This window comes from Phascolarctos cinereus, unplaced genomic scaffold, assembly GCF_003287225.1.
Source record: "Phascolarctos cinereus isolate Bilbo 61053 unplaced genomic scaffold, phaCin_HiC Scaffold_726;HRSCAF=1367, whole genome shotgun sequence".
Taxonomy (NCBI): Eukaryota; Metazoa; Chordata; class Mammalia; order Diprotodontia; family Phascolarctidae; genus Phascolarctos; species Phascolarctos cinereus.
The window spans coordinates 113189258-113214743 of NW_027556098.1; the positions used below are offsets into that span (position 1 = coordinate 113189258).

Below are 25486 nucleotides of genomic sequence, written 5' to 3' on the forward strand. Positions count from 1 at the left end.
TATTCAGTAAACTCCAGCAGCTCCCTATTACCTCTAGAACAAATATAACTTCTTCTGGTTGACATTTAATACCCTTCAGAAGTAGGCCCCAAACCACCTTTCTCATCTTATTACAGTGAACTAGATAGTACAGCAGATCTGGATTTAGTCTGGAATACCTGAGTTCAAATCCTCCCTCAGATGATTAACTAGCTGTGTAACACTCTGTCAATCTTTATTTTCTCATTTACAAAATGGGGGTAATAAAAGCACCTACCTCACAAAGTTCTTGAAGATCATGATATATGTAAGACACTTTGCAAAGCTAAGCTATAAGTTAACGATAAACTCTTACCATTAAACATTACTCCTCTTCGTGCAAACAGACCTTTCTCTTTTTTCTGTGCTCCTCACACACAGTACTTCATGGCCCTGTGTCTCTCCGCTAGCCATTCACTGTTCTTCCTCACCTGTCTCTTAGAATTCCTCACTTCCTTTAAGACTCAGCTTGAGCCACCTTCAAAATGAAGTCTTTCCTGATCCCTTTCCTTATCTAACTGCTAATGCCTTCCCCCCCACAAAATTACATTAAATCTATTTTCTATCTATATGTGGATGCGTCTGCCCTGATAGAATGTAAGATCCTTAAAGGCAGGGACTGTTTCACTTCCATCTATCAGGAACACCTACCACAATACTCGTTGATTCACTATGTCACACTGAGGGACATATCCTCAATGAAAATGTTATTAAATGTCTAGATATCTCAAAAGATCAGTTTGTCCTCTTCTGTCATGTTTCACCACTAACAGGAGCTTCCTTGCTTCTCCAACCCCCTGCCCTGGCCCCAGGACATTCTATAACCAATGCAAGGGTTCTAGCCAGGTGGAAGAAAGATCAACTACCACCAATACATTCTCCATGCTTGCTGCTTGACTGTTCACATGGCTTAAATGATATGGGAGTCAACAGCTCTCTTCTTTGCAGTGATACTAAGAACCACTACACTTCACCACATGCTCTGCCACTCCCTTCTAGTGTCCCCCAGGCTACACAATCCACCCTAGATCTATGCCCTGAGGTCCTGGCACTGTCATCAGACCTCTTTATATAACCTACATAATCCTGGGCCTTGCCATCTACCCAAATGCAGCACCCTTAGGCCTTCTGGTCTTTTCATCAGCTAGAATTTTTCTTTATGTGTTGTTTTCCTCAATGAGAGAAAGCTCCTGGAGAAAAGGAATTTTTTCTCTCTGTATGCTAAATGGTTAGCCAAATGTATTCTCTGACTGCATTTTGGTATTCCTGCACTATGGTCAACCATGCCCCACAAAATCCCAATGAAATGATTAAAGTGCAAAGGACAATGAAGGCTCTATGAAATAACTTCCTAACTGAAGTAACTTCCTAAAAACTGACAAAACATAGAACTTTGGCCTCCTGGTAGTATTAAACGTCAGTCAACCAAGCAGCCTCCACAGCAAAATAGAAGATATATTCCCCAAAAAATCAAGAGGTAGCTATCACATGAACTGGATTTGGTACTGACTTTTACTACAATACTATAAAGCTACACACCCTCTAAGTAAGCAGGAAACCCCAGAAAACTTCTTCCCCATTTCCTCTCTCTCTTAGAGTCCATTCACGTTTCCATTTCTAGTATTGGAATTTTAGGAATTCATTGAAATTATCTGAGTATTTCTGAAAATAGTTTCTGAGAGCCTTTAATGGAATTCTGTCACTGACAACAGAAACTAAAGTCGAAAGAGTAGAATCCAATAAACTTTGTATTTACTTATGCAGGCACATGTTGTTTCTCCTCAACAGAATATGGGGAGGAAGAATATAGTTGAAGAAGTGTTACAGGTCTGAACTTCAATCAATCAATGAACAAGCATTTATGATACACCCACTATGTGCCAGGTATCATACTAGCTGCCAAAGATACGAATACAATGAATTAAACAATCCTTACTCACAAGGAGCTTGCATCCTAATAGAACTCAACACTCACCGATAAAAAATATCTATTTAACAACATGAACATCAGAGACACAGTGGAATGAAGTGACCATGCCACCCTGGAGTTCCAAATATCAAAGAAAGAAAAGAACAGGTCCTTAGACAGGTCCACCAGTTGTAGGAATAAATATAATGTTAATAACAGCAAAAAAATAACAAGGCACAACTCACTCAATTCTCTCTGTCTCTCTCTTTTACAAACACACACACACACACACACACACACACACACACACAGAAAATGGTTTTCAAAATGATGAACATATAGTAAGAGAATACCTAGCCATATAAATGACTTAGGCTGAAGGTATAGATTAATCACATTCCAGAATACTGAAGGAACTTCAGATATATCTTAGAGCCATTTAGAAGTAATAATGAAGAAATCATAGCAATTAAGAGCAGTTACAGAAAACTGGAGATAGGTAAATGTCCCAATTTTTTTATACAGGGAAAAGGGTCGATTCCATGGTAAGTTTGACAAGCATTAACACTCTATCACATGAATATAATGATGTTCAGGAGGATTTAAGGGCTAAAAGAAAAACAGGGCAGATTCTTTTGGCCCTTATTGTTATTATGAAATGGTCCTGAAAGCCTGACTTCATATGCTAGATGTGTTAACATCTAGAATCTAAGTTAATTAATATTAGAATTAAAGAAAAGTATACTTTTGTGTTTTTTGAAGGTCTCTGTACAGTGGTTGACTGAAATAGAATACTGTCAGAAGTGTAGTACCAGGGGCAAAAAAATGTAGAAGAAAAAGATAATATAAGCTTATAAATCCAATGCCTCCCAGGATCAGTTGGGTATTTTCTTGGTGCACTCATTTTGTGATGGTATCTTTTTTTTATGTATCAGTAGCACAGTGTGACAAAACAACCAATAACCAAAACAACTAATTTTGCTCCCAAATTTGGGGGTGGGGGGGTTTTCCCCCATCAATGAAGCTATAATAAGAAGTTGTCAAGTAGGAAATAGTTTTGCATCAAATATCTGTGATTAAAGTGATTGAAGATATATATGGAACTGATACAAGCATTATTTCTAAAAGTCATTCTTCAATATCTAAGTGGTCAAAAAATACAGTTTTAAAGAAAATTATAATCAACAATTTTTTAAAAGCTACATATCATTAGTCATAAAAGAATGTTACTACAGCTCTGATTTAACCTCATACACGACAAACTGGAAGAGATGATAAAACATGGAAATAAACAGTGAAGGAGGAACTGTGAAAAGAGAAGTACAACCAATATACTCTTGGCAGAACTGCATATTGTTCTGGAAAACAATTCCAGATCATGTGAGCAAAATTCCTATGACTATTAGGTGTACAACTATTCTCCTATACCCATGAGAGAAAGAAGGGTCCTATGTATAACAAAATTCATAGCAGTCCTTTAGTGGTAGTAAAAAAAAAAGGGGGGGAATCGAGTAGGTACCCACTGTTTGGGGAAAGGCTGAACAAAATATGATATATGGATGTAATGTAGTATTTATTATACCATAAAAACCAATGAATATGAAAAATCCAAAGAGGCATGAGAAAACTTATATGAAGTAATGCATAGTAAAGAAAACAGAACCAAGAGAATATACAGTGACCACAATAACATAAGCAATGAAAGCAATGTTTAAAAAATCAGAACTGAAGTATTTCACAAGGAACAATGGCTCCAGAGAATCAGTGACAGAAAAAATACATTGCCCTCCTCTCAGTATAAGGATGACACAAAAGTATCACGTACAAAATTTTGCATAAACTGTCAGATTTGGAACAGTTTTCCTTAATTGTTTTTCTTTATTATAAAAGAAAAACTTATTTGGGGGAAGAAAAGGAGGGGTGGGGGGGGAAGACATAGAAGAAAAAATGTTATTGGAAACCAATATTCAGAACACTCAACTGCATCTATAATTACATCTATTTTGAGGCTTACTTCAACAGCTGAGACTGCAATGCATCCATGCCTAGTTATCCTATGTGATACATCCTCCCATAAATTCACTACAGATATAGAGAGGCCAACCAGTGAGCTAGCAGCCTTCCTCACTTTCTCCTAACATTACAAATATAGTAGTGAAGCACTCAAGATGTGCAGCTGTTTTCCCTTAATCTTGTCATGTGATCAGTCCATTTCCTTTTTCATACATTTGCCTAATGATATCCTTTACTCTGATTTTTCATCAAAGTTTTTATATGTGGCAGTCTGCTCACCCCCACCATGCATCGCTCTATTCTCTTCTAAGAGAAACACATTTTTAATTCCTCAGAAAGAATATTGGCATTAAAAAAACAGATCTTATTTCTGGAAGAAATTGGGAGTAACTAGGTGGCACAATGGATAGAGTACCAGACCTAGAATCAAGAAGACTTATCTTTCTGAGTTCAAATCTGGCGTCAGACACTTACAAGCTGTGTGACCTTGGGCAAGTCACTTAATCCTGAATGCCTCAGTTCCTTATCTGCAAAATGAGCTGGAGAAGGAAATGGCAACCCACTCCAGTATCTTGACAAGAAAACCCCAAATGGGGTCACGAAGAGTTGGACAAAACTGAAACGACTGAACAACAACAACAAAAGAGCTTTGTAAGAGACAAAAAGGACCTATATACACAAAAATATTAATAACGGCTCTTTTTGGAGTGGCAAAGAAGTAAAAATTAAGGGAGTTCCCATTAAAATGAGGAATGGTTGACGTGACACATGAATGTAATGGAAAAGATTGGGGAAATTATCTCACATAATCATGATGCTCAAGTAGAATCTATACTTCCACTTCACTGTCATCTGAATTGATTAAAGGAAGAATATACACATACACACACACATAGAGATGCACTGAACTAGGTACAGAAATACATTTCATTTGACAGGGAAACTGGAGGGGAAGGAAGATTTAGAGGGAGGGTAGATTAATGAAGAGATTAGTCCTAAGCAAAACAAAGTCTAAGGCTGTATAAAAATATTTATAGCTCTTCTGAGGTAGCAAAGACAATCTGAAGGGGTACACACAAATCGGAGAATGAACAAGTTATGGTATATAAATAACGATGGATTACTATTGTGCTGTAAGAAATGATGAAGTTTGTATGACCTGACGCCAAATGAAGTAAATAGAAGCAGGAAAACACTTACACAATGACAGCAAAATGACAGGCAAACTTTGAAAGGATTAGGAACTAACTCTTACTAGCATGAGGATCAACTACAATTCCAGAGGACTAGTGATAAGAGGTAAAGGACTGAGAGTGAAAAATGAGACAATTTTTTACATGAATATTTGTTTTGATTGATTTTACATGTTTATGACAAAGTTTGTTTTTCTTTCATTCTCAAGTAGAAAAAGGGGGTTTGGAGGAGAAGGGTGAGAGGGCTAATTTTTGCTGATTGACAAAAATGAAATATAATTTTTTTAAAGCAGATACTTTGTTAGAACAGAACATTATGTCCTACTGAATCAAATGTTCTTTTATAATCAACAAACAATAAAAACACTGTGATTTTGTATTCACTACATCTTTCAATAAATTGCATCATAACAAAAATGTGGTCTACAGTGGAATGTTGCTAGTGGAAGATTTCTGTTAAAAATGATGATGTGAAAGGTTATAGTCAAGCCAAACTTCACTAAGAAAATCCCCAAAGATTTTTAAAGGGCAACATATGAAAAAATGACCAACAAAACCAAAGCGAAACATCAACAAGCTCCTCCATCCAGTCTCAAAGGAGAAAAAATGATTCTACCACAAAGATTCTAAGAGTAGATGAAAAAAAGGAGAAAAAAAAATTAAATTGGAAATCCTGAAGAAAAAAACTGGAAAGAGAAACGAAAAAAAAACTCAGAATAGAAAGTATAAAACCCTACACTAGTATACTAGCTAAAAAAAAAGAATGGAGCAAAGAATACTCAACGACTCAGACAACAAGAATTATTAGAACAAAGTCAAAAGACTGAAAAATTAGAAAAATATGCATGTGTGGTAATTACTATCAAAAGCTGACCTGCAAAACAGGTCAAGGAGAGATAATTCAGGAATTCCTGAAAATCATGACTAAACAAAAACTTGGATACAATATTTCAAGAAGTCATAAAAGAAAACTGCCTATATCTACTAGAAACCTGCCTTCTGAAAGAAACTCCAAAATGAAAACACTAAGGAATATAATAACAATAATCCAGAGGTTCCAAGTCAAAGAAAAAATATTGTAAGCCACCAGAAAGAAATATTGCATATTTAAAGAAACCATAGTCAGGATCACACAAATTATGTTGCAAATATGAAAAGGAAAAAATAATCTTTGGAATATGACATCCAAAAAAGGCAAAACAATATCATTTGTAAAAGCCTGTCTGCTCCCTTTTAAAATTTTCATTGAGGATGGCTTTGCTTTTAAATAGAGGTAGATAGATTTATAGATCAGAAGATGTCTGGTCTCCTTTTTTAAAAATAAAGCCTGAGATTTTTCTGTAGCATTAATATCTTCCATTTTCTTCAGAAAACTTCTGATTTTGTTTTGCATGACTTCAGATTTGTGACAGATTTTGTTATTTCCCATGGGTAGAGAAGGCTAGGGGGAGGGAAAGAATCTGGAACTGAAAATAAAATTGAATAGAAAAAAAATTAAAAATATGAAAATTTCTGACTGATTCTTCAATGTCCTCATAACTGTGTCCCTCCAACAAGAATCTATTTTATGTACAATTAGTATAATCCAGCTACTTTTTTTGTCATTTTCTTTAGTAACATTCCTACCTTTTATAAAAGGTACTTGTACAGAGTAGGCTCTTAATAAATGCTTACTGACTTTTATATGAGAACATCTGGTGTGAGAGATGATCTCTCAGAAGTGAAGCCTCCTCAAAGGGTCATTAGTTCTTGTTAATGGTTCTGGTATTGTTGCTTTTGAGTGGTACATGTGTACTAACGCTAAGTGAAGACCCCTCAGAATACAAGACCCCCTCCCCTACTCTTAGATAGTGTTAGCAGAAATTCCTGAGCCATAAGAGCATCCTGTCTATCTCATCCTCTAGCCAGTTATATGACCTTGGGTAAAAGACTGATGAAGCTATGAGGCCCTGAAAATGAGAACATGCTAACATAATTTCTACACCTCTTTGTTCTCTCTGTTACTGGGGTAGTTTTTACATGAATAGATTATACACCTGAGGCTCAACCAATGAGCCAACAGGAACGGGGTTAGCATGGGCTGCTGCCTTAGGTCTATACAATCTTGCCTTAAACAAAGAGCACTCACACTCTTGGGGCAGCTTAGGCAGCACGGGGGTGCCCTTTCTCAAGAAAGTCAATAAAGAGATTCCTCATTTTTTGCAAACTTTAGTCAAGGCTCTGGTTTTTAATTTGGGTAGGTGGTCTCTGTCCCACATATCTGGGATTGTGAAGAGTACACACATGGTAGTTCAATTCATGGTGGAAAAAAAGTTGTGGTAAAAATATTTACTGATATTTTCCACTTTTCTTTTATGTATTTTCTCATTCTTCTACTTTCCATCCTTAAATGTCTTCAGGATAACTTTGTTGGGTCTCTTGACAAACTTTTTTTAAAGTAATTTAACCTGTTTTTCCTTGTTTCATGAGATGATACTATTTATAATCATCTATCTTTTCTCTGTAACAGTATTACAAATGAGTTTATATTTTAAAGCAATGTTATTCTTGGCTGCTATCTCTCTTCACTTGGTAAGTAAGTCAAACATCTGCACTCCAAGGCACTTTTTAGTTTTGCAAAGTGAGAATGGGGTTTAAAAAAATATATTAGATTTTTTTAAAAAAGGAAAGGGAAATTGACATAGATGAGTGATTTCTTGCATTCCATTAAATTCTTCTCCACTATTAAGATGCTTCCTCACAACAACTTCCCCAAGGCAAGAAGACACTTAGTTTTCAGTAGTTTTGAAATTCCATATTTTATATTTAGTTCAGTTAGTCATTTTCTTATTCCTTCACCTGGGGTCCATAGACCATTATGGGATCTATTTCAGAGGATTTATGAACTTGGACAGGGAAAAATTAAATCATGACTTTCACTAGCTTTTAGTTTCCTTTGTAATCCTTTGAATTTTACTATATACATTTAAAAACATCATTCTGAGGAGACCATATGCATTATTATGCATATTACCCATTACAATTAGCAACTATTTGATAGACAGTAATTTCCTAACTTAGATTGGTCATGTTCTTAGACAACATTACTATGTTCTACTTACCTACTGTGTCAACACCTTTCCTTCCTGCCCTTCCAACCATCTGCTTATAAGTGAGAATATCAAGACATTTTCCATTAAACACAGGAGTCCGAATAATCACACGGCGGGCAGGCAAATTCACTCCAGAAGAAAGTGTAGATGTTGCTGCTAAAACACGAATGAGGCCTTGACGAAATGCTCCTTCAATAATATCCCTCTCCTCAAAAGTGAGACCTGAAAAGGTAGGTTTCCATAAATGTTTAGTGAAGAACTTAAACATAGCTATAAGTACATCAAAAAAATCCTGTGATAACTACTTTAAATTTTTAGAAATGCTAAAAACTGGTAATTAAGGAATCAAAAATGGTCAACTGACTTATAAAAGAAACACAGTCTGTCGTTAGCTCCCAATATTTGTTTTGACAAACTGTTTTTATGTGATCTTGTAAACTTTTCTCCCTCCCTTAAGAAATAAATGATATGTAAAATATACATTTTAAATGAAAATGAATTATAATTTATTTCATTTTTAACTTTTAAAACATATTGTGATAATTAGCTAAATTTTGGAATGGCACAGAACAAAGAATGGCCATCAAGGCTTTAATATGAAGTCCCAAAGAATCAAAAGCACAGAAAAACTACTCCTTTAGAAGTTACCTCCTCAGCCTAACCAGCTCTAAATTCCAAGTCAGTTCATATCTTCTGATATATTAACAAATCTTACAATTATGTAGATTTTTATGTGCTGGTTTTACTTTTATTTTACAGCTGGGATGATACAATCTCTTAAACATTAAGTGTCTGGGCACTGGGTATGGCTAACTGGAAATCAAATTATATAAACATATAAAATAAATCATAAAATCAAGAAATGCTGACTTTTTAAATGAGGCTGCTTTAAGAAATCAGACTCAATTCTAATGATTTCTGATTCTGTTTGCAGGCTACCTGCATGATGAAATGCCACGCCCCACGGTACAGTTTGTTGCAGTACAGAGTCCAGTCCAGAAGGCAAGCGTTTTAACTGATCCATCACTTCCAGGAGTCCCTTTCGGTCCAATGTAACTGGGTGAAGTTCAGGTGGCTTTACCAATCCTTTTATAAAATAATTTTTAAAAGACCTTCACTAGCCATTATAAAGCAAAACCATTACTTCTCCTCCCATCCACTATTCTTATATGTAAGTGAGATATTCCTATAATCGAGTCATTTTTTCCTATGGATTGTTGTTAAATGACTATGTTCACATATTTTAATAGCTATCCTTAACCAGTAAAAATTATGGATGATCTTCTGATTATATGGTTGAGTCAGAGGTATATTCATTTGTGTGTATATGTGAGTATGTGTGAGCAAGTGTGAGTGTGTGTGTGTGTGTGTGTGTGTGTACCCAGATCTTTATCATCTCTACATAGCAAGAAATGCACCAAATAAAGTAAAACAAGAAAAAGTGGGGATAAGGGAGAAAACTTCACAAAAAAGAATAGCAGAAAAATTCAAAAAGATGAGTAAACAGAAGACAGAGCAATGAACAAATACTATAGAGTAAAACGACGCAATATAAAAATTCCCAAAAGAAATAATATTGCAGCAAAACTTCAAGAAATTATTAACTGTGGGGCAGCTAGGTGGCACAGTGAATAGAGTTCTAGCCTTGGAGTCAGGAGGACCTGAGTTCAAATCCAGCCTCAGACACTTAACACTTACTAGCTGTGTGACCCTGGGCAAGTCACTTAACCCCGATCACCTCACCAAAAAGGGAAAAAAAAGGAGAAAAGAAATAACTGAATACTCCTCCAGAACTTTCAAAATAATTTAGAAGACTAATAAAGCAATTAAAGAAAGAAATACAGATAGAAATTAGGACAGAAATTGGAGATCTCAAAGAATAATTCAAAAAACACAAATGAGAGAAAAGATATCTTTAAAAGACAGATTCTCTGAAAAAGAGATGATTAAAATTTACACTAAAAAATTATAGGCAATGCTTGTGGACCGAGGCTGGGGGGTGGGGAAACAAAGGCAAAAAAAAAAAGATCAAAATCAAAAGACAAGAAGTCAAAGTTAAAAGATCAGAAGAATACCTGAGAACTCTCTAAGTACAACATAACTGATCTTGAAGGCAGAATATGTCAAGACAAGCTGAGAATAATAAGCTTTCCAGAAAAATACACTGAAATTAAAAGTCTGAATCCAATACTTCAAGAAATCCCACAAGAAAATTCCCAGATATATTGTAAACAAAGAGCAAAAAAATGTAAATACAGAATCTAGAGAAAAGTCCAAAAATCAAGTCATTTAAACAACAAATTCTGACAAAAATGCACAAGAAGACCCTTGACATAGCAAGGAAAAGCAAGTCTTAGTTGTGCAATTCATTCATGCAAAATGCAGGAAAAGATTGGAGTATTATTTTATAGAAAAGCAAAGGAAATCAGCTTGCACCAAAAAATAATATTAAGTTGAGCTTAACTATTAATAAAAAAAAAAAGAAAACAAAGGGAATTTGAATTATTCTTACTGAACAAAGCAGGAGTAAGGCAAGGATATGACAATCAAATAATACTGATATTATAATTAGGCTATAATTATAATACACTGATAACATAATATTATTGGCTCACATTTATGTAATGCTTAATATGATAATTATATCATAAAGTATCCTAAAAGGGAGTGATAGAAAGGGTAGGAATAGAATACAGGGATGGCCGGATTAGGAATTGGATCCATTCAGTTGTTTCTGGCCTCTCTTACCTACTATTACCAAAACATTTCTTAAACTATAATCAACAAACTTGTCATAAGAAAGTAAGAATTGTTCTCAATCTGCTTTTACAAAACTTATGCAAATATTAAACAGTAGTCAACAAGACTGGTCATTAATGCTGCATAAAATGCTATTAAACATCATTTCTTAACTACAGCCTGAATCCAAGTCATCTCCTAAGAAAATGTCCAATAAACCTCTTCATTTGAAATGTGACTACAGATGAGTTGCATGGTAATCTCTTAAGCATCTCATCAATAATTCCCTGCCCCAACAAAGTGTCATAGTAAATGTATGCAAGAAATGTTATGTTCATAGAAAGTATGTTATTAATGATTTGCATTTGACAGCTAACATACTTTAAAACAGATTTCATATTTGATTTCATATAACAGATTTCTTATTTTCATATTTGGTCTACATTTGAGTCCTCACATATGACTATTACAAACTGTGTCATTATTATTATTATTATTACTATGTTTTAATAGCATTGTATGTTTTAATAGTACAAATCAGAGAAATAGCTTCCTGAAGTACATTTGAAATGCAGACTTGGTGTTGAGTTGCACAATTCTGGCAGAATTTTAGCATCATATTCCATCAAAAATCTATTTCATATGTGAAGGAGGGATGCTCTACAGAATTTTTCCACTGTAAAAATCTTGTGAAAACAATAATCTTTTGCCACAATTCTTTTCATTCTCTATATTGAATGGCAGTTTTTTAGGTGGGAAAAAGCAATTGAGAACCTATTCTTTTGTTATACATATTGAATGACAAGTTGAAAAATAATGCCCCAAATAAGAAAAAGGTTCAAACTCCTAAGTTATCCTCAGTCCCCTCCTCTTTTTCATGAGATTCCTTTCTCCCTAGCAGTGACCTGGAGAGTAGACTGGGGCCCAGCTCTAAAACTCAGTCATCCTTCCCTCTTGAGATGCATCTTTTCTGTTTTCCTATTATTTTGTGTTTTTATTGGTTCATTTGTCGTGACACAATACGTGCTTCCCAATAAATCTCTTTCAAAAGTACATTACCTGAAGAGAAAGACAAAACAATCTAATAAAATGAGACAACATATGTAAAGTTTTTTGCAAACCTTAACGCACTATATATAAATGATAACCATTAATTACTATTAACTAATAATGTGACAGACAAATAGTATATCCAATTTCCAGTTTACAGATTTGCAGTTTACAAATTTTTAAAAACTGATTTATTGTTATGACACAACAATTACTCCCCTAATAAACAATCCTCCATAGTATACCTTCTCTTTAAAAAGCAGGTAAGCAAAACTGTTTAATATAGTGATTACAACTGACAATACGTGCAAATGTTTACCTGTACAGTTAACCATTTCTTAACAGAACTGGACTGTGTTTTAACATCAAACAATGAAACTAATACTGGCTAGGCATGATCCAAATTGTTCTTTTTAGTGTTGTCTTCACTAACATTATGGTCATCATTGTGTATTTGCATGGAAAGACAGCTTCTTTACCTAAGAGGTCCTCACAAGTCCAAATGATAATCTCTGGAACATTTATAAACTCTCACACCCAGAAGAACTATGCCTGGCCTAGGGTGTGTGGCGAGTCAACACCTTTTTATAATCAGGGGTCAAGAAGACAGAGAAGACTGACATCTATTTGGAGCACAAAAGTACAGCACACAAGCCCTCAGCACCCAGTTAATTTTCACTGTCTATAACTCACCTTCTGCTTGATGCTGTAGATCATAAAACTCATGCGCTATGATATTCGCCAGCTTCTCACACCAACTCTTTGATGGACAGAAAATTAAGACTGAATAGCCATCACGAATGATTTCATAGCATAAGCTAACTATATGGTCCTCATCTCCCTAAAAAGGAAAGAATAATACCTTTCAGTTGCTCTTCTAATATAAAATACTCCCCAAAACACATCTTATTCAAGAAATTTCAAGCCAAACACCACTGTTTCATAAGCAAGGCTTCCAGTTTCTTAATGAAATTATAATAAAAAACAAACTGTTATCCGTTAAATAACTCCAAAACTTCTTGTTCTGTGGGACAGTGGGAATCTCAGAGGGCTAGTGACAGCCCAAAATGAGGAGAAACTGATGATGCTGTCCTCCTGGGGCCATCATATGAAGGGTGGAAGTTAGCCAGAGAATTGGCAGTGACCAATTGCCAGACTAAATCATGTGTCTGTTGTTTACCCCACCTAACAAATATAACTGCCTCAACCTGTTCTCCCTTCTCCATTGCCCAGGAGGAGATAAATACTTAAAACTCTTAATGATAATGGGATAAGCTTACTCTATAAGATGTACAACCACACTTATCAGAGGCAGCTAAGTGGCTTAGTGGGTAAGAGTGCTGGACCTAGAGTAAAAAAGATCTGAATTCAAATGCCACCCAGCTACTGTGTGACCCTAGGCAAGTTACTTAATGATGACTCTCAGCCTCAGTTTCCTCATCCTTAAAATGGAGATAATAGTACTGAAATTTCCACATCAACTACATCATCCAGTCCTCCATCTTAACTTTGCCTCCATCAATCTTCTTTGTGTTCTCTATGCTGATTTCCCAACAGCTGAGTATCATTATCATCTTGTCCCAAGATTCTCTAGCGATATTCTGTTCTCATAATTTGGTTTTTGACTTTTTTGTTGATTTTATTTCTTAAGTCCTTGAATGGGTCTATTATCCCTTTTACTGTATCTTTGAATTTCTTGTTTCTAATGTAACTGTAATGGTGCTTCAGTATAACTTTCTCCTGACATTTTAGACTGCATCTTTTATTACATAATATTGTATCTGAATTCTTTTTCAGTTTGATCACTGATTTTTAATCATCATGTGAGGATTTCTGACTGTTCTGTTTCTTATTATTATTTCAATTGCTATTGAGTGGGAGGCAGGGAGGCTCTTGAGAAGAGAAGATCCCATGCAAACTCTCACTCCACTTCTCCAGGAGTCTGTCTTCAGAATTTATTCATAGTAATGTTCAAAAGTAGAATAATGCCCAGAATCAAAGTTTAGTACAAAACAAAACATTAGGACCCCCTTCCCTGTCACCAACAAATCTCCCAGATACCAGACATATAAAAACACACATACAAGGGCAACTATAATACACGTTATTACACAGCAGCTGTCAAACAGTGAGAGATTAATAAATATTTCTTGATTGAATGATTACATCATGAGTATATTATAGAATAACAAAATACTATTTCACGAGTTCTGAAGGGAAAGTTACTAACAATGTGATTTTGTATTCTCTAAATTATCTAATTTTAAAATGACTAATATATTCCTATAGGTTGGGACTTATAAATTCAATGCAAGCACTACAGATGTGTATAATGTCTAGAAACAGTAAAAAAGAAAAGAATTTACCTTCACTTGAAGCATGGGTTGGAATTCCCTCACAAGCTTCATGGATGAGTCATATATTGAGCTACCAATTTTTAATGACTCCAAAAGTGGTACTGGCCGAAAGTCGGTGTGATAAAGTTCAGCATTTAACCAGGAAGCTATAAGGTCAAGATTAGGGAGCGTTGCACTCATGCCAATTATCTGAATTTCATTAGAAAAGTCACTGGTCAAATTTTCTATGCTACAAAAAACACATAAAACAAGTGGCAACAAAACAAAAGACATGTTATGACAATTAGCCATAATAAAGCTCCTAAAGTTCGTTCGTAGTATTATATCCTTAGCAGACCCTGCTGCTATCCCCCTATAATTCTGCCCGCCCAAAAAAAGTACAGTCTATCAATACACCTACTCAAAAGCCTAATATATGAACTATAAAAGAACATCACAATGGAGGGCAGGGGTTGGTATAGAAGGGTGTTTAGATTAACAAGAATGAGAGGATAAGGAAGGGATGGGGGGGGCTGATTAAGTAATTGGGAGAGCAAGGTAGTGGGTAGAAGTAAAGTAGAGGAGTCAGGATGGACAGAAAATAAGAACTACACACAAATATAAAATAAAGATCAGGGGTAGAATTTATTAGGAAAAAAAGCAGGGGTAGCAATCATGATCTCAGACAAAGTTAAAGCTAAAACAGATTTAAGCAACAGAGAAAAATAGGGAAACTACACTATGTCAGCCATATTAATCAATATGGTTTTAGATTATTTAAAATAACTAGACAGTGTAAGGTTGGAATATGGCTGTGGTGTAGGAAATGATGAGTTGGTGGGGTTAGAAAAATATGGAAAGACTTAGACTTATGAAAGAAGATGTTATCTGCCCTCAGAGAAACAGAAGACAGACAAGTACAATATGGTCTTATATGGATACATATGAATTTATATATCTATATGAGTATGATTATAGATATTTAAGTATATGTATGTGTATGTAAGTGTATCTATGTGTACACATGTTTGTCTGTATATATGTATTGTGTATGTGTATGTATTGTGTGTGTGTGCGCGCACATGTGTGCACGTGCATTTAATTGTAGCCTTCTTGAGGGAGAGAGAGGGAAGGGGGAAAGAAGAGGGAAAAAAGAACAAAGTAAAAAGTGCACAACAGAGAACAAAAGAAAACTTAGAAGGAAGCAAAGAAAAGACGGACAGCTCTGAACACAATGTGTAATACTTATCATATAGGCTTTCTTGAAATGGAAATTTATTGCTGTATATTTTGAATCCTCTCTTACATTCTGCTGTGCACATGGCAATTTTTTTATCTTTTCTTATTTTGTATTTGTTTGAATATTTAAGTTAGTTTCTTTTTCTTTTCTTATCGTATATTTAAGTTTTAGTATTTCAGTTTAAAATAAATTAATATTTTTAAAAAAGAACATCACTGATTTTCCACCAACATTTCTAAATTCACACATCTAAATGAGTGTTGTCTACTTCCAAGCAGTCACCTTGACAGGTTATATATTTATTCTAGCAATGCCTTAGAGGTTGGTAGCCTGAGCAAACTGGCTGCAAAACTCCCAAGTTTGGGGAAACAGATTAAAATGTAATAGGGAAAATTTTAATAGAATAAAATATAATGCAACTTAGATAATGTTAATTTGTGGTTTTCTATGTCAATATACAGACCAAAAGAATGTTTCTATTTGAGCAGGAGGCCAGTCTTACAGTCAACATTACTTTATAAACCATACCTCATAAAATAGCAGGTACATTATTTTTAGAGACTATGGAATATTTTTAAGGGGAAAGGACGGAAGGGAACCATTTTCAGTAGTGCTGAAGAGGTTTGGGGGTGCTAGGACCCCAAGAACAACAAAGCAGAGTCACCTGCAATGAATTCACACACTCAAGCCATCTTTCAGTCAAGAGGCAGTTTACTATAACAGCAATAGTAGCAGGCCAAGTTCCTTTGCAGAACCTGCAACCTAATGGGGTAAATGTAGAGTTTATATAGAAAAGGGGCATGGGAAAGGAATGCAAGGGATATTAATTAGGTAATCTAGGGGTCCAGATGTCTTGGGAGCAGGCATCAGTGATCTATGGATGGGAAAATGTAGAGAGTCTGTGGAGATAGCTCTGTTGATACCAGTCACTGAAGGAGTTGTCAGAGGCATGGATCTTAGGGATGTGGTGCCAAGACAATCCTTGGGCCAGCCAAGGACAAAAATCACTGGGCCAGGTACCCCTGTGTCTGTTCTGATAAGGCAATGCGTTCCCCAACAAGGAAAAATATTCTCACAGGGCAGGGGCCTACTGAGAAATTGGGAGGCCTCCACAGCCATGATCTTAAGGCTGGGGCCCAAGCACCCCATCAATGGCAAAAGAAAGAAATGGGAAATTATACTTGTGTTTACTTGGAAAGAACCAAAAGTTAGAGTCACCTGGTAAGTAAAATGAGTGCATCAAACTACATAATGTATCATTTTAGATATATTAATGATTTTGTTCTAAGTTATGAATGCCAATAACTCCAATCTGGAAAATTTCAAAAATGTTTTCAGTAAAGGCAGAATCATTGGAATAAGTACTTAGCCTCCTAAGGAGGACTTTCAAGTCCAGTGCATATTTGAAATTGCAAATTCTGGTAGGTTTATTGAAAAAAGGCAATTTGTTGTAACACTTTGTTCCACCTCATATATTAACTTGACATTAACTGTCAAGTCCTAAACAATCAAATATACTGAAACAGAAAATTGCCATCTGATCCTTCACTTTACAAAAATTATTTGCTCCAAGGTCCCCTTAATTTGCTGAGTAGCAACTTCAGTATAAGAAAAGTTTTACTAACAGCCCACTAGAAATGCATTTAAAAGGTCATTTGCAGTTTACAAATCATTACAAATCACTAAGGCAAGGTGTCAAAAATACTGCAACTATGTTAATTGCTAATGTAATTTTTTGGATTCGTGTAAGACAAATTTAGCCAATAAATTATCAATTATGCTGATTAAAAACACCTATAATGTTGGCAATAAAGAGCAGGCACACCTGATATATTTCAAAACTTTATCTTCTGGTTTAGAGGTTACAGAGAAATGGAAGTGATTTGAACTCAAAGGTGAAGTTAAAATGCTCTGGTTTTTGTCCAGTAAAATCTAGCAACCTAAAAATTCCAAAGTTCCTTTACTTTTCAGTTTGCATCCCCCTGCAACAACACTGCAATCAAATTTAAGATAGGGTATTGTGAATGTCTTCAAGATATAATTTCCTATTAAGTATAATTTAATTTATGATTTTTATTTAATTTATATGAAAATTTAATAAATTTATTTTGTATAAATTTATTTAAATGTACATTTTATTTATTTTTATATTTTACTATATTATATTATAAATTGATATAAATTAATAAATTAAAATAATTTATATGAAATTTAGACATTTACTGCACTGTTATAGCATGATACTTATATCTTAGGATCAAAATGTTTTCAACAAGAATGTTTCTCTGAAATCACAATATAAGTCAGGGGAGCATAATTCCTTTACAAAATTTTCATTTATTTTGTTATTATGTAAATAAGATATTCTAGTGAAGCTCAAAGATAAAAAAGTCAGGAACTTTAAATTTTCTTAAAAAAAAAAAAAAGAATCTCTAGTTCAATCTCACTGTCAAGGGCTCCAATATTAACTTTCTTCAATATCAAGTAAGTACAGGAAGAAGAATAAGCCATGGCCCCAGACTCAGACAATGGCATCAAATTCTACTTTGGGAGCTTTCTGCTGGGGTGATGTCCTCTGGAAAATGAAAATGCTGGAGCACATGACCCCTGGGGTGCTTTTTGCCTTTAGACCTATGATCTATACATGAGGGTTCATTAGAGAAGGAACATTTCCCATCATGTACCAGATTCCAAATGAGCAAAGTACTGCATTCATTTACTAATTCAATAACTGATGTTTCTCCAGGACAACTGAGAATCTAAAAAGGAGAATTTTCAGTCACTCACCTCGTTGCTGCTCTCTGAGACACATATCGAACCTTAGTCAACAAAAGTTCTAGTAGATATCCACGATGAGAGTCTCCCAGCATATGCAATTCATCTACAACCACCATTCCTAAAAAGATGATTTCTTCAGATAATAAGTTCTAACTCCTATAAACCTTAAAAAGGTCAAATACTGTAAATATTAGGTAGATCATTAAATTATTAGCCTAGGCATAGTAAAATTCTAAAAATGAAACCAATGAAAACAGGTTTCATGCAATAAAGTATCAGCTTTATCCTCTAATCTCTGTAATAAAGATTTTGGATAAAGTTGGCCAGCTGGGCTTTGGCAGGATTACAATGGGTTCTAAATCTGTAAGGGCCTTGATGAGCTTAACAAAAAGTTGATCAGACCTTGAAAAATTGGCTCACATTATCCAAGACTTATTTCTATCAAAATGTCGATTAAATAATTTTAAAAGGAACATAACTGTAAAAATAGCAATTATTTATATGAGCTAGCAGCATACTTGCTTCTCAATAGAATTTCCCTTTTTGCTTTCTTCTCACAAGGTTGCTTAGTAAAAAAGGAATTAGAACAAAGGAAAATGGTGGCTTTAAAGATATTTTCATTAAACTGTAGTTGCATGGTTAGTCACCCTTGCCCAAGAAATGAAAAATCTTGTGAATTTTCTTATAGGCCACACAGGGAAATCTCTCCCCTGGTCAACTCTAAAGAATGAATCTCAACAAAAGATTTATTTTTATGCTTCGAGTTTTATTTCTCAAGACCCTGAGAACCAATACCAACCTAAGCTTATTTAATTCATCCCCATTTCACATTTCCCCTATTCATATCCCTCATATAGGCATCAGTCAGCCTTATAGGAAAGAGCAGATTGGATTTGAAATCACATTATGGATTCAAATTTCAACTCCTTTCCATTTACATATGTGTGACTTTGAGTAAATACCATCTCTGGCCTTCAGTCTGTAAAAAATCTGTAAAATTAAGAGACTGAACGGCTGAGATCCCTGCCAACTTTAAAATGAAGATAAGCCTATAATTCTATACTCACAATTCCTCTAACTATATAGCAGGCATCACAAATGGTGAATTGGACCCTCAAATTCCTAAGAGCTCAGTTACGAGAAGAATCTTGTTGCAGATACGCCACAATTCTTCAGGGTACCATTACTATAAAGAAGGATAACAGCTGGAGATTAAGGTTAAATTATAAATATTACATTCCAGTTAGATTTTTCAAATTCCTGCCACGGAATGGTAGCAACATGGGGAAACACAAAAATATAAAGAAGGTTCAGATGATACAGTAAAATCTCATTATTTTGGACTGACTCCATTAATTGGGAATTTGTGAGTATTCAAACTAGACTCCTTTGAAGTCTACCTCTGAATTATTTATAAAAAGTATTGGCAAGCCAATTAATGACATCAATTATATCATATAGGTATACACTTCAGGTAACTGTTTTTAAGGAATTTTGCTACTATTACTACTAGTTTTATTCATTTATTAAGCTGGATATTGACCATTTATATTTGACATCACTTGGTTAACAGTTGAAGTATTGCAAAATAAACAGTATTTCTACAAAAACTCCAGAATTTTAACATCACTAATTCAGATTGGTTTAGTCACAGTTAATTTGAATGTGAAAACTTATTATACTTAATTCTATTCCACCTAATATTACTCAATTTAATTCAACAAATATTTATTAAGTGCCTATTACTTACAAAATACTGTACTAGGCACTAAAGCTACAAAAATGAAAAATAATAGTCCCTACCTCCAAAAAGGTAAGCCTATAATCTTATAAGAGCAAGTGATTCATGTATTATAATTATTTGTGTACAAGTTAGGAAATGACAAAGCACCCAGGCAAAGTCAAAGAGAATGACTTAAGCTTTACGAAAGAAGCAATTGCTTCTAGCTTGTGGTTAGAGGAGACAACTACTGAGGAAAGGCACCAGCGAAGAGATTACATCTGAGCCAGGTGTTAACAGCAAAGAAGTTCAACATGAGATCAGAGGGGAGTACGTGCAAAGGTACAGAAACAAGGAAAGATGAGCTAGAGTAAAGTTGTGTCAATGTAAGTAAAAAAAACTGTATGTACTTTACTCAAGTGCTGTGCATATAATTTGTAACATAGATTTCTTCACATCAGAGTAAAATAATTCTTATTCACTGTGTGGTGTTTCCATATACTTGCCTACAGTTTGCACTTTGCACAGAAAGGATTGTTGAGCAAAATGGCATAATCTTGTAAGTCTCCCTGACAAAGCCCCTCCTGATGCCACGAATCAATCTTCCCCAAGTCAGACCTAAAAGTTCTTAGTTTACAACTCTCTTATACACTTATGTATTATATAATAGTATTTGTATATGTATCACTTTCCCCATTAGATTCCACCTAGTAAGACACTTGGGATTTCCCCTAGTGTCTAACACAGCACACAAAGTAGGCTCTTAATAAATGATTGTGGAACTGAACCAAAAAAACCACCTTTCTGTCATACCCTGAGTCTTATCACCCTGCTGATTTTTGGCAATAGAAGAGATGAAGCAAAGTATAAAGAACCTGAGAAGTAAGTACTGGGAACTGGAACTACTCCATAATTACTTTTCCTTTCCACCAGAAAACAATGAGAACATATATGCTTATTTTCATGGTGAGCTCACCTAACAAGTCCATCTTATTTTCCTCTATTAAGCGATTGACCAGACCATTGGCTCTCTCAATTGTGCAGACAGCAATATCCAAAGCAGAAAAACGGACAGCTGGGGAGCAGCTGCCCATGTAGCCTTCCACCAGCAATCCTACTTCCTGAAACAGGTTCTAAATAACCAAAGAAAATTACTGAATTACTTGAATTGCAATTTATGACATAAATTAAACAGTTTGTTCAAGCTCTTGCAAAAACAGAGATATTAAAACTTTGAAGGTCACTTACCACTGATATCCATCTTACAAACCAGAGCCTATTCGGTTCAACTCAGAATTATGTGCTAAAATATAGAAATTCTAGGGCTCAGTACATATTCTCCTTTAAGACAGGAAGAGGTATTCCACTATACTTTTAAGGATTCATGATTTCATTACAGTGGGTACTACCTCTAAGACAAAGATAGCCAGTTGCTGTAACTGGAGAAAAGTCATCACCTTGTATCCAACCATCTGGTAAATAAGTCCACTCCTGACTTATCTAAGCTAGTCCTAAGAGGACAGACCTGGCCCATACTTGAGGTGTTTCCAGCTTGCTAAGCTGTAACTGGACAGAGATGCTATTTATTGGCCCAGTCTTTAAAATACAGAATCGCATCTACTGGAAAATGAGACATCAAAGTAAGCAACAAAGCAATTTACAAAACAGGTCAGAAAACTTTCAAGTACTATTTTAATGACAATGATCAAAGCAATTCTAAGACTGCTGTCTTCAGAAATCAAAAATATAGGAACACTGCCTTAAACTATAGTATTATTATTCCCCAAACCAAGCAAAATCATGCCTATAGTTTCAATATAATGTGAGAAGAAAATAATTTGTTCAAGGAATTTAAACTCTCCCATTGTTTCAATCATAAACTAATTCTCATAACTTTACACAGTGTCCCAAAAGTTTTAGTGCAGTTTTGAGTTATTATATAAAATTAATGAAAAAGCAAAATCTATCCATTGTAGCAGACTTTGAAGTTACCTTTAATGCAGAGTGTCCATAACAAGGATGCTTTCATCATTTTCTTAACTTTGGACTTTCCACTTATTTGAGAGAATTCTGTTTAAGTAACTAGCACGTAAGCCTAGACTTGTTGATTCTTTTACCTCCGAAATAACTATTTAAAGGTGTTATGGTCTATGAAGCATGACTTAAAGCTTGAAGACTACCTCAGTAGAAATGTCATGTACAAAGTCTGGGATCAGATTTATTTTCTCTCTCACACACACACACATACCCATGTCTGGCCAATATGTGAGCAGTGAATTCCTGTTTGAGACGGTGGATGATGCAAAAAAAAAAACATTGTTTCTCTGTCTTAAATATAAACTATGTCCTATTAATTAGCAACAGTAAAATTGGTTAATTTATATATGTGCCCTAGCCTGCCAACCAGAACGAAGTACGATTCAGTAAATAAGCATTTATTAAGTGCCTAGTATACAATGGGCACTGTGCTAGGCACTGGAGGACACAAAGACAAAAACAAAACAATTCCTGCCTTCAGGGAGTTTACATTCTCCTGCGGGTGTTAGACATGAAAACATACACAGATAAGTGGATATAAAATGTAGCCCAAATACACGTAATGCCTACAAACCTGGGGCATCAAATGCTCAGTGGGTTTTCCATCTTCCTTTTCAAGAATATACTCAGGAACCCTACAATTCCCATAGCTCCTTACCTTAAAAAAGAAAGAAGCACTTACCTGTTACTTTTTTCCTGCCTACAAACATTCCCAGGTCTCCTTATCCTTTAAAAAAAAAAAACCTTCACACTACTGGCATCCCTTCACACTATGATTATATCTCTCTCTTGCCTTTCAGAGCTAAATTCACAGAAAAAGACTGTCTATACCCAATGGTTCTACTTTCACACTTCCCATTTTTTCCCACACCTTAAAATCTGTCTTCCAACCCTACCAACTGACTGAACCTGCTGTCTCCAAGGTTACAAATGGTCTCTTAACTGCAAATTTCACAGACATTTCTCAGTCCTCATCCTACTTGACCTCCCTATAGCTTTTGACATTGTTGTACCCCTCCCCCCATCCTGATACTCTCTGCAGGTTTTCCTCCTCTCTGTTCTCCTCGTTCCCAGTCTTCACTGAAATATCATTCATGTCCCAGCCTCTAACTTTGTTTATCCTGCAAATCTCTGTCCTAGGCTTTCTTTTCTTTACACAGACCCTCTCTCTGATCTCATCAGCTCCCATCAGTTCAATTATCATGTCCATGTAAATGATTCCCAAATATATGACACCCAATCCTGACCCCTAGTGCCATATCACCAAACTGTCTACTAGATACCTCTTTGTCAATAACTCATAAACATTCAAAACAAAAGTCTTTCTTTTACTGTCTAAAAACATGATCCTTCTCCAAGCTTCCCTATTTTAAATTATGACACCATCATCCTTCCAGTCATTCCATTTAGCAAACTTGGAGTAATCTTCAATTCATTCCATTCCCTCAGCCCTCAGAGACAATCATCAAGCCTTGCCAATCCTGCCTCAAGAATATCTCTTGCATCCACTACCTTCTCTTCTCTATTCATTGGTTAACCACTTCCATGGAGCTACCTAAATAATATTCCCTTTAAGCATAGTTAATTAACCATGACACTTCACTGCTCAAAATCTTCAGTGGATCCCTGTTACCTGTAAGATAAAACATGAACTCCCTTGATTATAATTTAACACCCTTCACAATCTGGCTCTCACCTACCTTCCCTGTCTTATTTTATACTACTCCCTTTAATGAATGCTACATTCTAATCAAAGCAGACTATAATAGCCATTTCTGAAATTCAAAATTTGATCTCCCACATCTGTACATAAATCATTCTCGTACCTGGAATGCACTTCCACTCACCTCCTTATAATATCTTTAGCTTGCTTCAAGGATCAACTCAGGTACATAGGCAAAGTCTTTTCTGATCTTCCAGTTATCAGTACTCTATCCTTCAAATTACATCGTATCATTTATGTATACATGATATAGTCCCTCCCCCAAAAGAATATAAAGGCATTTGAGGGCAGGTACTATTTCATTTTTGTCTCTGTATCCCCAGCATTTAGTACTAGTACCTAGCAAATAGTAAACATTTAATAAGTATTTGTTGAACTTAACTTACATAATTCTTTTGAAATTCCCTCTTTTAAATGGTGACAGTCTAAAGGTATAATGTTATTATCATAAAATACTCATCTATTCACCTATTTCTGGAACTCAAAAAAAGCTTAAAGTCAAGCTTCTAACAGTATACTTTCCATTAATTTCAGTCAGAGTATAAGTAATCTTAACTGTATGATTATTTTAGACTTACCTGAAGGTAATATTTTTTCTCTTTAGCCACTGAAACAAATGGCAGAATGAATAAAGCTTTCTTACGAATTTCCAAAACCCTCTTCAGAATCAGTAATTCAGCAACAAGGGTCTTTCCAGCACTTGTTGGAGCTAAAACAGCATGATTATTTTAAAAGTCATCACAAAATAAGCAGCATTTAATACTTTTATTACACTTATCTGAAGCAAACCTTTAATAACTCATCAGACTAAGGCTAGCATCAGTAAATTTAAGACAGTAACTTGAAACAATATGCTGAAATACTACTGATGATGAGCTAAGCATATGAAACCAAAAAAAGAAAAACCATGTACTAACATATAATAAATAATAAGAATACAGATATCTATCTATCAAAAGTATACTTTGGGCCTGGCAACTGACTAAAACACATTTTAAGACTGTAAAATATTTTATGTATAGTAAATTTAAGTTATTCATTTTCAGGCCACCATTGAAATGGTTAAATGAATCCCAGCTCCAAAAAAGGAAAACTGCTATCAAATAATTTCCCATAGCTACATAATAATTCATTAGAAGATAATTATATCTCCTCTGAACATGTGTTTGAGAAAACACTCCAGCCTACAGCTACTTAACATACTATTTTACATATCGCTAACATCTTTAAAATAAGTTAGACAGGGGGCAGCTACGTGGCGCAGTGGATAGAGCACCAGCCCTGAAGTCAGGAGGACATGAGTTCAAATCCGGCCTCAGACCAGGCACTTGACACTTACTAGCTGTGTGAGGTTGGGCAAGTCACTTAACCCCAACTGCCTTAAAAAAAAAAAACTAAAATAAGTTAGACAGCAGTTATAGAAATCTGAGTACCTGAATAGACTAAGTTCCTTCCTTCCAGGACCTGCCCAAGCAAGAGACATTCTGCTTGCCATTCAAACATCTGAACTACACCAAAACTTTGATATTTCTCCAGAACTGCTTTGGGAAGCCCCCAGCTTGCCAGGAGTAATTTGTCTGTTTGGTTATCAGGAATCACCACTTGCTTGCATGGGCCTTTTGGGGGGGGAAAAAAAAC

The 25486-nt window shown here is 35.1% G+C and overlaps 1 protein-coding gene across 1 annotated transcript in view; it reads right to left on the minus strand.

Annotated features, from left to right (window-relative positions):
- POLQ (DNA polymerase theta) overlaps window positions 1–25486 on the minus strand; it is a 120448-nt gene that overhangs the window by 90870 nt on the left and 4092 nt on the right. The window contains 8 exon segments of the mRNA XM_078146725.1: window positions 8235–8447; window positions 9165–9311; window positions 12708–12855; window positions 14381–14600; window positions 18378–18486; window positions 21065–21221; window positions 24427–24557; window positions 25282–25464. Coding sequence (XP_078002851.1) covers window positions 8235–8447; window positions 9165–9311; window positions 12708–12855; window positions 14381–14600; window positions 18378–18486; window positions 21065–21221; window positions 24427–24557; window positions 25282–25464 — 1308 coding nt within the window.